Here is a 15,670-nt window from a genome sequence, read left to right as displayed (position 1 = left end):
TTCTATTAATACTCTGGGATGAATACCATCAGGTCCCGGTGATTTACTACTCTTCAGCTTGCTGAACTGACCCATTACATCCTCCAAGGTTACAGAGAATTTGTTTAGTTTCTCCGACTCCCCCGCTTCAAATATTCTTTCCGGCACCGGTGTCCCCCCCAAATCCTCCTCGGTGAAGACCGAAGCAAAGAATTCATTTAATTTCTCCGCTACGGCTTTGTCCTCCTTGATCGCCCCTTTAACACCATTTTCGTCCAGCGGCCCAACCGACTCTTTGGCCGGTTTCCTGCTTTTAATGTATCTAAAAAAGTTTTTACTATGTATTTTTGCTTCCAACGCTAATTTCTTCTCAAAGTCCTTTTTTGCCCTCCTTATCTCCGCTTTGCATTTGGCTTGGCATTCCTTATGATCTATCCTGTTACTTTCAGTTGGTTCTCTATATAGCAATATAGTTAACTATATAGCAATGAGATCAAGGATGTGGGTGTGAGGGGTATATTTTTACAACTATGCAAATTGTAAATGTCTAATATGACCATATAATGATACTTCTATGTACATTATCACTTTCTCCTAACTACTGTCTTATATTACAGTCTATTGTATACATATGGCTTTATATGCTTTGTGTAATGAAAATTCAATTAAAGTTTGAACTTCAAAAAGACTGCAGCAGCTAGCATTTAAAATGACACTGACCACTGCAGGCTGAATATTACCTCTGATATTTCTGCAGTCTGTCTCCTGTGTTCTCACTGTATATGCAGCCTTGTGGGGGTATAGGTCAAGCCCAAACAAGAGGGGAATACAAACATCTTATCTTTCAAGACAAAGGAATAAAAGGTCTCAAGAATTTGAGGCCACTGGAATTCTCTTACTAGAGGATCACTTTAATACATGATGATATGATCAACAGACTGGGTTTTTTAAATAGTATTCAATATTATAGAGTCTCTGCACTTAATCTTAGTACAAGAAAAGTCAATATGTGTTGAGTGAATAGATGAGATAACCATGTAGCCCCATGTCAAGGAGAATATGATATGCTTCATTCATTCATGGAGATGTAGTTCTAATTTTATTTTTCAATTGATTTCTTGATGAAAAACAGGACAGTGTCTCCATATATACACAATGGGGTTAAAAAAAACCCAGTAATATCCAGATTGCTGAAATACAAAAACATTTTGTTACAAACTCAGGTCTCTGCTTACTAATGTGTGTTAACCAGTTGCTATACAACCATTAACATGCAGTAATTTGAATTAAGTGTATAGCTAGTAACAAAGCCCCACTAGTAATAATAGGGCTTGCATTTTTTTAAGTGTTTTATAGCATTACTGCATGTTAACCAGTTTTGTTTATCGTTTATTACATTTGATATACCGTTTCTCTTGTAGTCAAACCAAAACAGTTTACAATATAAATGTAAAACAATTAAAAACAATATAACATAAAAACACAAGGAACTCCATAATTCATAGTAAAGCTCAAAACGCTCAAGACCAAACACTCAATATCACAGACATTCTCCCAATTCAGGTCAGTTACAAACAGTGTTAATAAATACAACTACATTATCATCGACATAGAAACATCAAATTATTTCCTGTCTCCCTTTGCAGAGATCGGTTAGAGAACTGAAAGACACTCTGAAGCCAAATTGAGGCACCAATTATTAACCAAAGGCCAAATTGAAAAAAATAAGGGGCCTTTTTACTATAGCGCACTGAAAAGTGGTCTGCACTGGTGGAGGCGTGTATTTTGGACAAGCGCAGGTCCTTTTTTTGTGGCTGAAAATGGACATGCAGCAAAATTAAAACCAGTGTGCATTCATTTTTGGCCTGAGACCTTACTGCCATCCATTAATTCATTTATTTATTTATTAGGATTTATTTACCGCCTTTTTGAAGGAATTTACTCAAGGCGGTGTACAGTAAGAATAGATCAAACATGAGCAATAGGCAATTAAAGCAGTAAAAATATTCGAACAACAATACAAAGTATGGCATGGTATACTACTTTAACAACTATAGGAAAATACAAACTCTATAGAGAATATACCAACCTAATAAGAGGAGTTTGATTAGTATATATAAAGTTAGTTTGGAGGTGTCCCTTTAAATTAATGGAAAAAATTTTCCAACTCTTGTATGAAATGTATATCTCACAAATGGAACCTCAAACCTCCAAACAAGGAACCATACCGAAGTATTGACAATGCCTTGTATAACCAGGAGTAGGTTAATATCATAGGTTCCTATTTAAGGAAGAAAAAGAGAAAAAAAACCAAACGCAAAAACTCATACTACATGAGAAAACCGTATGGGATGAAAAACTCTCTTTCCCTCTTAAAAAGTTATATAGATTATAAATTAAACGGACACCAAACAACCAAACTACCCAAAACTGACCCCAGCCAGAAAAAAGACTACCTAAAGAAGCCCCCCTGGGAGGAAGGAACCTGAAGTTCAATTAAACATAACATAAAGCCTCAGATAGCCGAGGCAAACGTTTATAAACCCACTCTATCCTACCAAAGTGTATAGCAAACATGCCCAACACCTATGGCAAAGGGTTTACTTAGCTTGATCTAGGATAAAAGAGCTCTGTTTCAACATAGAGATCTTCTTATCCAAGATAATCAATACAAAAGGACTAAGAGTATGGAAAGTGATCTCTTCTGTTTTGAAGTTTACAGATAGATCTCCTCAGATTTCCGCAATTCTAAGGAAACATTGGAATGTCATGCTTCCTCAGGAAGCATTTCAGGATCATCATCTCATGCTTTCCTATGTTCAGAATCAAAATTTACAAGACCAACTTAGCGTGGCAGATGTGTGGTCAAATACCACACAATTAGAGGGATATCATCAGAAATGTGGACATTGTTTCATTTGTTCTATAACAGTGGAAAGTACAGAATTTAAGTCCACGGACGGTAAGATTTACAAATTGAAATACAGAACCACGTGTGAATCAAAAAATGTGGTCTATCTTTTTCGGTGTCCGTGCAATTTGCTCTATATAGGTCACACCACTCGTCAGTTTAAAACAAGGGTCATAGAACATCGGCATTGTATTACTAATGCCAAGTTGGAAGCACCTATGACTCGTCATTGTGAACAAGCTCAACATCGGTTCAACCAGTTGCAGTGCATGATCATTGATCAAGTGTTTATGGGTAAGAGAGGGGGGGGGGATTTAAAAACAATTCTATGGCGTAAGGAACAACATTGGATTTATTTACTTAAAACAGTTGCTCCTCAAGGATTAAATAGAAACATTGAATGGAATGCTTACTATTAATGAGGTGCAATTGGGGAGGTGTGGTTTCCTTCGCCTTCTGGACATTAGGATTGGACATGTAATGCAATGACGCTATGACATCATGACGTCACTACACGTTTCTTTAAAAAACTCAGTTAGATCTGGAGTTCCTGCTCCTGCACCATCTTTGGGATCCATACGACTGAGCTTTGGTTTTCAGTATTGATTTGGCTTTATATTTCCAGATGGATTTGAAGCGCCCTTCCTGAAGCAGCCACGAGGTTGGCAAAACAAGGCGCTCTTGTTGAAGGGTCGACGTTTTTTTTCGCCGTTGTAGAAGTTCTACAAGGCTCCGGAGTCCTTGGGGGGGATTTTTTGATTGAAACTTTCCTGAAGCTGTTTCGCCTGGATCAAGCTAAGTAAACCCTTTGCCATAGGTGTTGGGCATGTTTGCTATACACTTTGGTAGGATAGAGTGGGTTTATAAACGTTTGCCTCGGCTATCTGAGGCTTTATGTTATGTTTAATTGAACTTCAGGTTCCTTCCTCCCAGGGGGGCTTCTTTAGGTAGTCTTTTTTCTGGCTGGGGTCAGTTTTGGGTAGTTTGGTTGTTTGGTGTCCGTTTAATTTATAATCTATATAACTTTTTAAGAGGGAAAGAGAGTTTTTCATCCCATACGGTTTTCTCATGTAGTATGAGTTTTTGCATTTGGGTTTTTTTCTCTTTTTCTTCCTTAAATAGGAACCTATGATATTAACCTACTCCTGGTTATACAAGGCATTGTCAATACTTCGGTATGGTTCCTTGTTTGGAGGTTTGAGGTTCCATTTGTGAGATATACATTTCATACAAGAGTTGGAAAATTTTTTCCATTAATTTAAAGGGACACCTCCAAACTAACTTTATATATACTAATCAAACTCCTCTTATTAGGATGGTATACTACTTGCAATGACAACACAATCCAGCTTATAATTGAAAGAGAAAAACGCCTATATTTCGACCCAAATCAGGAGATGGGCGTTTTTCTCGCAAAGGCACCCAAATCAGTATAATCGAAAGCCGATTTTGGGCGTTTCCAACTGCACTCCGTCGCAGAAATGAATAAAGTTGATGGAGGCATGTCGAAGGCGTGTCGGAGGCGGGACTGGGGCGTGGTTATCAGCCGAGGAGAGATGGGCGTCTGTAGCTGATAATCGGAAAAAAAAGGCGTTTTTACTGCGATTTTGGGTCACTTTTTTTGGACCCTTTTTTTTCATGAACAGGTCCCAAAAAAGTGCCCCAACTGCCCAGATGACCACTGGAGGGAATCGGGGATGACGTCCCAGGACTCCCCCAGTGGTCACTAACCCCCTCCCACAAAAAAAAACCCACTTTAAAAACTTTTTTCCCAGCCTGTATGCCAGCCTCAAATGCCGTACCCACCTCCATGACAGCAGAATGTGTTTGATCCTCTCACAGCCTTTCCCTGGGTCAGATGTGGCTCTCGGGTGCACTACAGGGTCACATCAGCATTGCATTGTGGTGGGTGTAGGGTATTGGGCTCCGTGATTTCATTAGCTTGTGTTACAGTCTCACAATGTTGGTAGTTGGTAGGCTCTTCTCCCATGGTGCTTTTCCCCCTGCCTACTGGGTCAGAGTGTGCCCTGTTGTGTTTCCTGTTGTAGTCCATGCGGTAGTGGCCATTTTTGTAAGCCAGTTTTAGTTCCCTTTTGTGTGTTAGCCACGTTACACAACTTAGTTCTTACATTGAATGTGGCTGAAAGAGGGCATTGTACAGCATTCTGCCAGCTCTGACCTACTGCTAATCTCAGTACCAGGGAGACTCGTTGCCAGTGGGGCACAACCTCTGCAGTTAACTGTGAGTAAACGTGCTTATTCCAATAAAGGATGTTTTCGGAGAGATTAGTCTTCAGGTGTCAACTGGTGTGCCAATGTTATACAGCAGCAACAAGTCCTAGAGGCCTGCATGTATGCAGGTCCCTGGAGCACTTTTAGTGGGTACCGCAGTGCACTTCAGGCAGGCGGACCCAGGCCCATCCCCCCTACCTGTAACACTTGTGCTGGTAAATGGGAGGCCTCCAAAACCCACTGTACCCACATGTAGGTGCCCCCTTCACCCCTAAGAGCTATGGTAGTGTTATACATTTGTGGGTAATGGGTTTTGGGGGAGGGGGGTTGGGTGCTCAGCACCCGTGGTAAGGGAGCTATGCATATGGGAGCGTTGTCTGAAGTCCACCACACTGACCTCTAGGGTGCCCAGTTGGTGTCCTGGCATGTCAGGGGGGGCGAGTGTACTACGAATCGTGGCCCCTCCCACGACCAAATGGCTCGGATTAGGACGTTTTTGAGCTGGGCGTTTTTAGTTTCCATTATCGCTAAAAAAAACAAACGCCCAGCTCAAAAACGTCCATTTTTTCGAAAATACGGTTCGGCCCGCCCCTTCACGGACCCGTTCTCGGAGATAAACGCCCATGGGGATAGGCGTTTGCTTTCGATTATGCCCCTCCACATGTACTAGAACATTATAATTGGTAATGAAGGGTAAGGCAAAGTTGTAACATATAGATGAGTAAGAAAGTAGGAAGAATTAGAAAGTAAGGTTTGAAGATTTGAAGAAAGATGCACATGAGGTCAGAGAGATGGTTAAATATTATCTCAGCTAGGGTAGGAGTGGATAAACATGTCCCGCTGCAGTATGTACAGCCCGAGTCAATCCTTGTATGTGTGAGTGAGAATAACAAGTTAGTTACTTCTTCCATTAAAGGCTTGGTTGAAGAGCCAAGCTTTCACCTGCTTCCTGAAGTAGAGGTAGTCTTGTGTTAAGCGGAGCCTTTCAGGCAATGCATTCCAGAGTGTGGGGGCTTCTCCGGAGAAGGCTCGCTTGCGGGTATCACATCGTGTAATGTCTTTTGGAGAGGGTGTAGTTAGTGAAAGTCCTTGGGAGGACCTTAGTGTCCTTGGCGGTGTGTGGAGGATCATCCTATTCTTCAGATACTCGGGGCCATTTCCTTTCAGGGCCTTGAAGATCAGACATAGAGTTTTAAGTTTAGCCCTGTATTGTACTGGTAGCCAATGAAGTTTTTGCAAAAATGATATGATGTGGTCACATTGCTTGCAACCTTCTATGAGTCTTGCTGCTGCATTCTGAATCAACTGGAGCTGGTGCAGGCCCTTTGTAGTCAGACCATTGTATAGTGCGTTGACTTAGCGGTAAGGTCTCACGTGCTAACCAGGTGGTAAGCGTCAGCACACGTAAACTGTCAATTACTGCCGGGTAAGCACCACGCAGTAGAAAATATTTTGTACCGCTTGTTTTGGACGTGTGTCAAAAATGGAATTACCACCCGGGGCACGCGCATAGATGCCTACGTGCCTTAGTAAAAGGGTCCCTAAGTTTTTAAGAGTACTCGGAAAGGTTTATATGAATCCTCCAGCCTCAGACTTTGAGGAAGCGAGTTCCAGAGGGCAGGGGCAAGGAAGAAAAACACAGAGGACTTAATGCACATTAGTAAGTAGAGCCCAAGGCAGCCTCATATAGAATAGCCAAATGGTATAAACGTTTCATGCTGGAGAAGTAACCTTAAACTGAAAATATACATAGGGGCAAACACCAAGGGGAGATCAAATATGGCATCAAGTCAACATCAGTGCTGCACAGTTTCCTGTATTTCCTTCTTAGTTTGAGTTTTTTCCTTATTCACTAATGGCACTGAAAAGCACTAATGGCATGCAAGTGCAAGCACTGCTCCCTCTAAGCTGAGCAGGAGTCCTCCACCTACAGTCCTGTCAATGGGAGGTGCTATTTCACTATTACATTTTCAATACTAAGGCGTAGGCAAACATTACAGGAGTCCAGGGAACCTGTCTGTCCTTAGCTATTGAAAACACAATATTGAAGCACCACCTACCACTGGCAGCAATGCAGTTGGAGGACTCCCACTTAGCTTAGAAGGAACAGTGAGTGCAAGGGGAAGCTGCAACATTTAACTGAATGGCAGGCCCTGGTGGTTAGAGGACCAATAAGTCCCTTGTCTCTTGACCCTTGGCAATGGATGTTCCTCTGAGCAGTCCATTGGGAGTTGAAGGGATAGCAGGAGGACCTCTATTCTCCCTTGGGCTTGATGTTACCCTCAGTCCAAAGAATCGAGTACCCTCACAACAATCATGGGGAACTGAAGGTGCCTTGACATCAATCGCAGCTTCAGAGGGGTTGATTGAAGCTGTATTGAGTGGTCATATTAATAAACAACCTTGGACTCCACTGATGGAGCTGCAGAAGCTTCAAGAAGATCAACTCTGGTCAGACCTGACTATCTTGATTTCCATTCCATTTGGGAGGGTTTGGTGGCCTTGGAGTATTCTGTCATTTCAGATTCAAGGTCTTGCAAAACAGATTGAGGGTCCTAATTCCTGTTTCTGATATAGAGCAGGACTTAATTGTGGTTAAACAATTGGTCACAAATATAGGGGGGAAAGCTGCTATATCTCAAGTTAGGGAAAAGACTTTTATTTGTGATTCTACAGTCCTGCATAGAAAATTGGAGTCCCTGAAAGACACTGTAACAAGAAGGAGCTTACATTTGTTGAATTTTCCACATGAACAGTTTCATCACTGAATCTGTTTAAAAAGTTTGTAGCTACTGTACAGAAGATCCCCCCATGAGCCTTCTACTTGCATCATGCTAGAAGGAGGGAATTAGAGAATTTAGGACAACCTGCTCAGCTGACTCTGGATAGCCTGGAACTGACTGCAGTTTTAGAGGGGACTGGCTCAGGGCAACCTTCTCTACTTTATTAATAACTTGTTTCCTAGATCCTGATAGAAACTGGCCTATGAAGAAGTTCATCAGGGTTAAAAATGTTTTATTTATGGGCTTGTAAGTCTGGATGTCCCCAGATGTTGCTGCATCTACACTGAAGAGGAGGAAACAGGAGTCATGCAGATTGGGAAAGGGGGTATTTTCCTTGCAAATGTTCAGTTATCAATAATTAACCTCGATCCTCAATGAAAAAACAGCTGAGGTCCTAGCTCTGTCTCCTATTACTGCAGCACCTAGTACTCCTTTAAGATCTTAGGATTCTACTTATTCACAATGGGCTTCTTTTACAAAGCCACACTAACGATTCCCTTGCGGCAAATATCTGGCCATTTAATTGTTCTAATTGTGTTGGTCCCATCTTTGGTTTCTGCTTTCTTTTGTCTCTCTTGATAGGGTTTTCTGTCCATTTGCCATTTTTCTCTTGCTTGACTCATTGTGTATTGACATTCTTTCATATGTCACATTATTATGTCCCTCTCCATGAACATTGATATTTAGCTATTTTATGATATTCGCCATTTACTTTCAATACGTTTTTCAAGAAGTACGCTATTTACTTTCTATAGATCCATGGCTCACATTGCTTTGTTAGTATCTCATGATGGCAGCTGTTTCAAATTGATTTTCCAGCTTTGGAAGGTCTGTATATGTGTTTATAGTATTTCATTGTTTGCCATGTCTCTCCATATAGTTTATTAACCTCTTTATTTTCACTTTTAATCTTTCACACTTCCCTGGGAATGTCTTTCTGTTTCTTGCCACATTGAAGTTGAGATATCAATGTTATTTCACACCCTCATTTGATTTTTGTACCATGAGATATATTCTGCATGTTGCACTTTCTCCTCTGTCTCCATTATGAGATACACCATGTATATTGCACATTCTCCTCTGTTTTTCCTATCCAAATAACAAGGGTTAAGTGCTTAAACAGGTTGATGATTTAATCGTTCTTTCGACTCTAGGCCTGTATGCTCTTTGCTAAAAAGCTACAGGTATGTTTTTTTTGCACACCATTGTATGTGATTGTACTTTGTCATTTTTAATTTCCATTTAACATATTATTTTTATATATACATCACTATGATATATGGTTTTTCTTACTCATATTTTTATATGTGTTCCATATTTATGCTATACTGGTTGTTTAAGCATATTTTTACATTTTTTGCATGTGTTTATATTGATTGAGTATTTAAAATTTTACATGATTATATATGTGTTTGCATGTACCCATTTTTTTGGAGGCAACTGACATGAAGTATTTACTTATGTTCATAGCATTCTCACACCTTAATATTTTGGGTAAGTTGTTTTTATGTTTTTATACTTTTATATTATCATTGCATTTGTATTATTTATATGTGTGCATTTTGTTGTATTTTCCACGTACCCATAGACTCCTAACACTGGCCATATTGCCAAAACACATCCGTGTCGAGTCAGATTGAAGGATTATTATTAAAGTTCTCAGCCATTCTCGTTGACTCCGCTGTTTTTTTCATGCTTGCTGTGTGCAGAGTGTGGATTCTTTTTTCTTTTTTGCTTGTTTCCTTCACTACATCTATCTCCAATATGGATTTTTAATTTTCAGCTTTCTTTCAATTATTTTTCTGCCACTGGCCAAATTTCTTTCATTCATACTATCCAGTTTCCCTCTTTTTTTCTGCATCTACAAACAGTTTTCCATCACTTTCTGTCACCCGGCTCTCCTATTCCTCTTCCTCTTATTCCTCAGTCTTTCTCTCATTCTATCCTCTCCCCCTTCAATCCAGTATCTCTCCTCTTCTCTCTGCCACACTTGTTTCAGTTTGCTGCTGCTTCTGCTAGTCATTTGAAGCAGCAGCAGAGGTGAAGGTAGCAACGGGGGGGGGGGGGGGGGGAGGTAAGAAAAAATATGGTTGGGGCTGAGAAGGCTAAGCCTCTCCAAGCCTCTTATACTGGGCACCTATGCTAAGCTCCTTAATTTAGGAGCATAAAAAGCGAGTGGCAACAGAGGCAGATTTAGGGTTGGGAAAAATAGGAGTATAATACTCATTTTCAGCACAACACCCATAAATTAGATTCATAAATTTAAGCAAATGAATAAAGAGGCCTAAAATTATAACCATAACTTTAAAATCACAAATCACAAAATCACAAATTAAGATAACTATGTTTGACTGAAAATAGGACACAAATTTAGGTGCTGTGAACTAACTTAGGAGCATAAATTTAGGAGCTCAAGATTTACCGTATTTTTCGGACTATAAGACGCACCGGACCATAAGACGCACCTAGGTTTTAGAGGAGGGAAATAGGAAAAAAAAATTTTCTTTTTTCCCTCCTCTAAAACCTAGGTGCTCCGGTGCGTCTTGTCCGAGTTCGGGATCGCCCTCCCCCCGGCCCTGTCACCACTTCTCCCTACTCACGTCATGCGGTCTTCCCTGGTGGTCTAGTGACGTAGGGGCAGGAAAGAGCCCCCTCTTTCCTGCCCAGCGCGCTGCTCTCCATCCTCCTGTATGCAGTCTGACGGTCTCGGCGAGATTAAAAATGGCCGCCGTGACGTGAGTAGGGAGAAGTGGTGACAGGGCCGGGGGGAGGGCGATCCTGAACTCGGAGGGCGGGCGGCCAGCCAGCCAGCCAGCCAAATCTACCTTCGGACTATAAGACGCACCTCCCATTTTCCTCCCAAATTTTTGGGGAAAAAAGTGCGTCTTATAGTCCGAAAAATATGGTAATATGAGGCCCGTAAAATCTGGAAATATAACCAATGATATTCAGCTGGTAGCCAGCAGCATTTTTTTAAAGTCCTAACCATGGTTAGCTAAATTAGCACTGGATATTCAATGCTGGGCCATGTCCAGGCACAAGCAGAGCAATGCGGGCATGTGCTGGCTGCCGGCTCTTATTTGAGTTCTGGCCTGTATTCAACAGAGACCCACATAAGGGAATATCAGATCTTATCATCCCACCCCAACATCATCTGACCATCCTCCTGACCCCCTCCCCCAAGACGCAGTTCCACAAACTGATCCAACCCTCCTCAAACTCACCCAACAAGAAAAGCACTCCCAAACTGAACCGACTCTCCCTCCTGACTCCTTCTCCCAACCAGAAAAGCATCCCCCCAAACCAAGTTACAGTGTACACACATATTTTATAAGTTACACAGGTACATGCATAGAACACACATAAATTTACACTTTCTTCAGAGCAAGTTTAAATTTGCATGAGAACATTTATGTGCTACTGGTCCTGGTTCTAGAAGCCTATTTTATAAAGGCGTAGAGGCATGCTACCTTTATAAACTTGGAGTCTTTTCCCAACTTTGACATAGGTGTTCATTTAAAAAAAAAATTTTTTAATTAGGTTCATATTGAAAAGATAATTTCTTCAATCATATTTAAAAAAAAATAGTTCACAATAAATGTCCCAACATCTAATGATAACATATTTTAAAACCTTTTATTGCACTGCTTTTCTTAATAGACCATGTCCCATTCTGGGCAGAAAACTACATCTTAAGGCCTCCTCTGCAAACTGACTTGATAAAGGGATTATAGCTCCTGACTGCTAGTCACAGATGTACTGAGTTAGTTGAAAAAAAGGTATAAAGGTATAAATCCATAGATGCAATGGGGCAAGTGAGGAATGGATTAGTTTAGATTAATACATTATTTAATATACTGTACTTCACAGCAGGGGCGTATCTGCGTGGGGCCTCAGGGGCCTGGGCCCCCGCAGATTTTGCCCTGGCCCCCCCTACCGCCATCAACCCTCCCCCGTGCCCGTTCTTACTTTTGCTGGCGGGGGACCCCAACCCCCGCCAGCCGAGGTCTGCTTCCACCTGCCGCTGCCTTCAAAACTTCTTCTTCAGCCGGCGGGGGACCCCAAACCCCCGCCAGCCGCCCCGCGCTGTTTAAAATTCATCTTCGGCCTCCGTGGCCGTGCTGCTGGGATAGGCGGCGCTGTTGAAATCCACTTCGGAGTCTGACGTCGTTGTACGTTGTACGTGCTGCGACGTCAGACTCCGAAGTGGATTTCAACAGCGCCGCCTATCCCAGCAGCACGGCCACGGAGGCCGAAGATGAATTTTAAACAGCGCGGGGCGGCTGGCGGGGGTTTGGGGTCCCCCGCCGGCTGAAGAAGAAGTTTTGAAGGCAGCGGCAGGTGGAAGCAGACCTCGGCTGGCGGGGGTTGGGGTCCCCCGCCAGCAAAAGTAAGAACGGCAGCGGGGGAGGGTTGGCGGCGGGAGGGGGGTGGAGAGACTAAGTCATTGGTGGCGGTGGGGGCTCGGCGGCGGCGGCGGCGGCGGCGGCGGCGGCGGGGGGGGGGGCGCTAAAATGTGCCCCCTCCCTCTGGCTCTGGCCCCCCCTACCGCCGGAGTCCAGATACGCCCCTGCTTCACAGAATGTCAGAACAGTTTGTAATCAGTGCTGGCTTAACCACTGGACCAGGTGAGGCTCTGCTCCAGGGTGTCAAAATACCCATAAGCACATAAGTATTGCCATACTGGGACAAGACCAAAAGTCCATCAAGCCCAGCATCCTGTTTCCAACAGTGGACAATTCAGATCACAAGTACCTTTTGAATATACTGTGTAATTTTGTTCTTTATAATAGTCTCTACCATTTTGCCCGGCACCGACGTCAGTCTTACCGGTCTATAATTTCCCGGATCACCTCTGGAACCTTTTTTAAAAATTGGCTTCTGACCTTACCTGGTGTACTGGTTAAGCATTTCCTCCTCCTCAGTCAGATCTTTCTCTCTTCCCTCACCTCTCTCACTCCCCTGTGGTCCTGCTGCATCCTGCCTCCTCTGATGAGTCTGTCATGCTGCTGCCACTTTTCAGGATCACAGACGAGTGAGAGAGTTAGAAGGTAGTGTTTGACATGCGGGGAGGTGGACAGAGGAGAGGGAAAGAGATGGGAGGGGAGGAAGAGATGCAGATCCTGTGGGGGAGGGGAGAGCAATGCAATGAGGGGGTGCCACCAAGGTAAGTTGGCTCAGGACACCACAGTCCCTTAAGCCGGCCTTGTTTGCAATAAACAAAAAATAATAGTTAAAAGGAAAGCAAGAAGAAAGATGTAATGATGCTGAGCCTGCTCCACAGTCCCAACAATGCATGGGTACTCAATTATCACCAAAAGCCTGTGCAAAAAGGTAGGCTTTCAGGCCTATTTTACACTTGATAGAAGGCTTCATTCTGAAGGAATATGAGAACACAATTCCATAAGTAAGGTGCCAAAAATAAAATAAGTCAAACAACATGTTGCCTCAGGTTGAGCAAACGTTGGTGCAGGAAATGAGATTTGAGAGTGAAGAGGTCTAGAGGAAGTATAAGGAATTAAAGTATCAGAGCCTACCAAGGCTGAGTTAAGTCAGGTTGTAAAGTTGCCTGTGAGTATTATTGCCTGTTTTTCTTTCTGCAGGTCCAGACCCATCATGAATGTGTCTGCCTGCCTGGAATTTGATCCCCCAGAGTTACTATTGCAGAACTTCGAATGCCAAGGGACTACAGGGAGCAGGAGCAATTTTGGGACCAACCTCACTCTCTGCTTCAATGCAAGCAAAGTGACCTCTGCATACCAAGGTCAAATATTCTCCATTGTCTCTTTTCCTCCTTCTTCTGTGGGTTGGGACTTATTTCTCGGGGTAAGGGGGATCAGCTTTGAAAGGGCTGTAGCCAGCTAAGAAAGGATGTAGGGGGGAAGTTATCAGTATGGGCTACCATTAAGATGTGTGATGGTCATTTAGGGCACCTTTTTGTGTCTCATTGATCAGAAAATAGGTCTAGACCAAAACATTGAAGATTTTGACCTAGATGTTTTGTTTTTGTTCCATTATGGCTGTAAAACATCCAAGTGTTAGGCACACCCTAAGCCCACCTTAATCCCACCTTTGAAACACCCCCAACATGCCCCTTTGTGATTTGGATGCACTGCAGATGAAATGCATAGATAAACGTCTGCAAAACTGGTTTCAAAAATACCGATTTGGACGTTTAGAGAAGAAATCTGTCCAAATGGTACTTTGACACTTTTTGGAAGTTTTTTTCATTCAAAAATGAGCCCCGTAGTTATAACATGCCTTTATAGTAGCCCATGTTAATAACTTCCCCCTTAAGTTTTAGTTGGCTAGATTTCGCTGGATAATTCAGGCTGTCAGTGTTTTTCAAAAAATTGATCACTAAATATCTAATACTTTTCTTCCATCCTGCACCTTCATTCCCATTAGATCTACTGTCTGCCAACTTGTCCTACAGCCTAGAGCTAGACTCGGGCAGAATGAGAAGCAGAGTCATTTTTGAAAGCCACCAGAGAACTATAATGGATAGCCTGGAAGTCTCTGAAGGGAGGCAGTGTATCCACAGAAGGATCCTTCTTCCTGTAAGTATCTGCTCCTGCTTCTTGTTGCTACCTGACCCTAGTGCTGCTGCTTCTTCAGGTTCCCGAATGCTGTTAGGAGTCAACCCCTTTTGCTCTTTCTCTGCAGTGGGTTTTTCTGGCTCTTTGAAGCCCAATCCATGACACATTAGCCACGCTGCTACTACTCAATGACTGATTTTTGCTTCCCTCTTTCCCTGCAGAATTGCATTGAGGATTATGTGTCTCCCATCAAGGTATCCCTCAATTTCTCCTTCCAGGACCTCTCAAGAGAGGGCCCAACCCCAGTTCTTGACCTGTCTTCCAATGCTATCTCATTCACGGAGGTAAGAATCAATGTGGCTATAGATCTTTTATTAAGCGTGGCTTTAAATGTGGTTCCAAAAGTTTCCATTTGACTATGAATTCACAAGCATTATCCACTAGATTTGGTAGTTTATAGGCTAGGGGAACTGCTAAAATAAAATAAAAATAAAATTATTTTCTCACCATTCAAAGCCTTCATGAGATACAGAATGGACTGAATAGTTAGAGCCATTTTTAGGCTTTCATAAATGTTGCAACTTCACCAGCCCTGCAGCTGAAGCTCATGGCCGTTGCACCTATAGAGGCCTAAAGAAAAGTGCAGAGGAGTAGCAGAGCTGGCTTGGTGCAGTGCTTGTCAGTGGCAGGTGAAAGAATTTAAAGTGATGGCAGAAGGAGAGGGGTGGAGCAGCTATCACACAGGACTGATTGGCAGTGTAGCTATTTCTCCATCTTTACAGGTCTGGCTCCAAATTGGCAGTAGTAGGAGCCAGAATGAAATGACATTGAACCTGAATGCTGCTTTCCTTTTTCTCTATTTGGTACACCTGAACAGACTGATTACTACTACTACTACTACTACTTAGCATTTCTTTAGCGCTGCCAGGGTTACGCAGCGCTGTACAAGTTTAAACATGGGGAAGGACGGTCCCTGCTCAAGAGAGCTTACAATCTAAAGGTAACAAACTATGTAGTCAGTGTAGGTATCATGAATGGGGAAGGTGGTTAGGCGCCAAAAGCAAGGGAGAAGAGATGGGCTTTGAGTAAGGACTTGAAAATGGGCAGGGAGGGTGCATGGCGTATGGGCTCGGGAAGTCTGTTCCAGGCATAAGGTGATGCGAGGCAGAAGGGGCAGAGTCTGGAGTTAGCGGTGGTGGAGAAGGGTACAGATAGGAGTGATTTGT

At 42.8% G+C, this 15,670-nt stretch overlaps 1 protein-coding gene across 1 annotated transcript in view; it reads left to right on the top strand.

Moving 5' to 3' along the window:
• The window catches only part of ITGAL (integrin subunit alpha L), a 430,397-nt gene that overhangs the window by 267,614 nt on the left and 147,113 nt on the right, over positions 1 to 15,670 (top strand). The window contains exons 16-18 of the mRNA XM_030209478.1: positions 13,509 to 13,669; positions 14,314 to 14,465; positions 14,666 to 14,788. Of these exons, the coding sequence (XP_030065338.1) occupies positions 13,509 to 13,669; positions 14,314 to 14,465; positions 14,666 to 14,788 (436 nt within the window). The remainder of the gene's footprint in view (positions 1 to 13,508; positions 13,670 to 14,313; positions 14,466 to 14,665; positions 14,789 to 15,670) is intronic.

This window comes from Microcaecilia unicolor, chromosome 7, assembly GCF_901765095.1.
Source record: "Microcaecilia unicolor chromosome 7, aMicUni1.1, whole genome shotgun sequence".
NCBI lineage: Eukaryota > Metazoa > Chordata > Amphibia > Gymnophiona > Siphonopidae > Microcaecilia > Microcaecilia unicolor.
The sequence above is the reverse complement of the archived record's forward strand: the minus strand, read 5'-3'. Positions and strand labels throughout refer to the sequence as shown.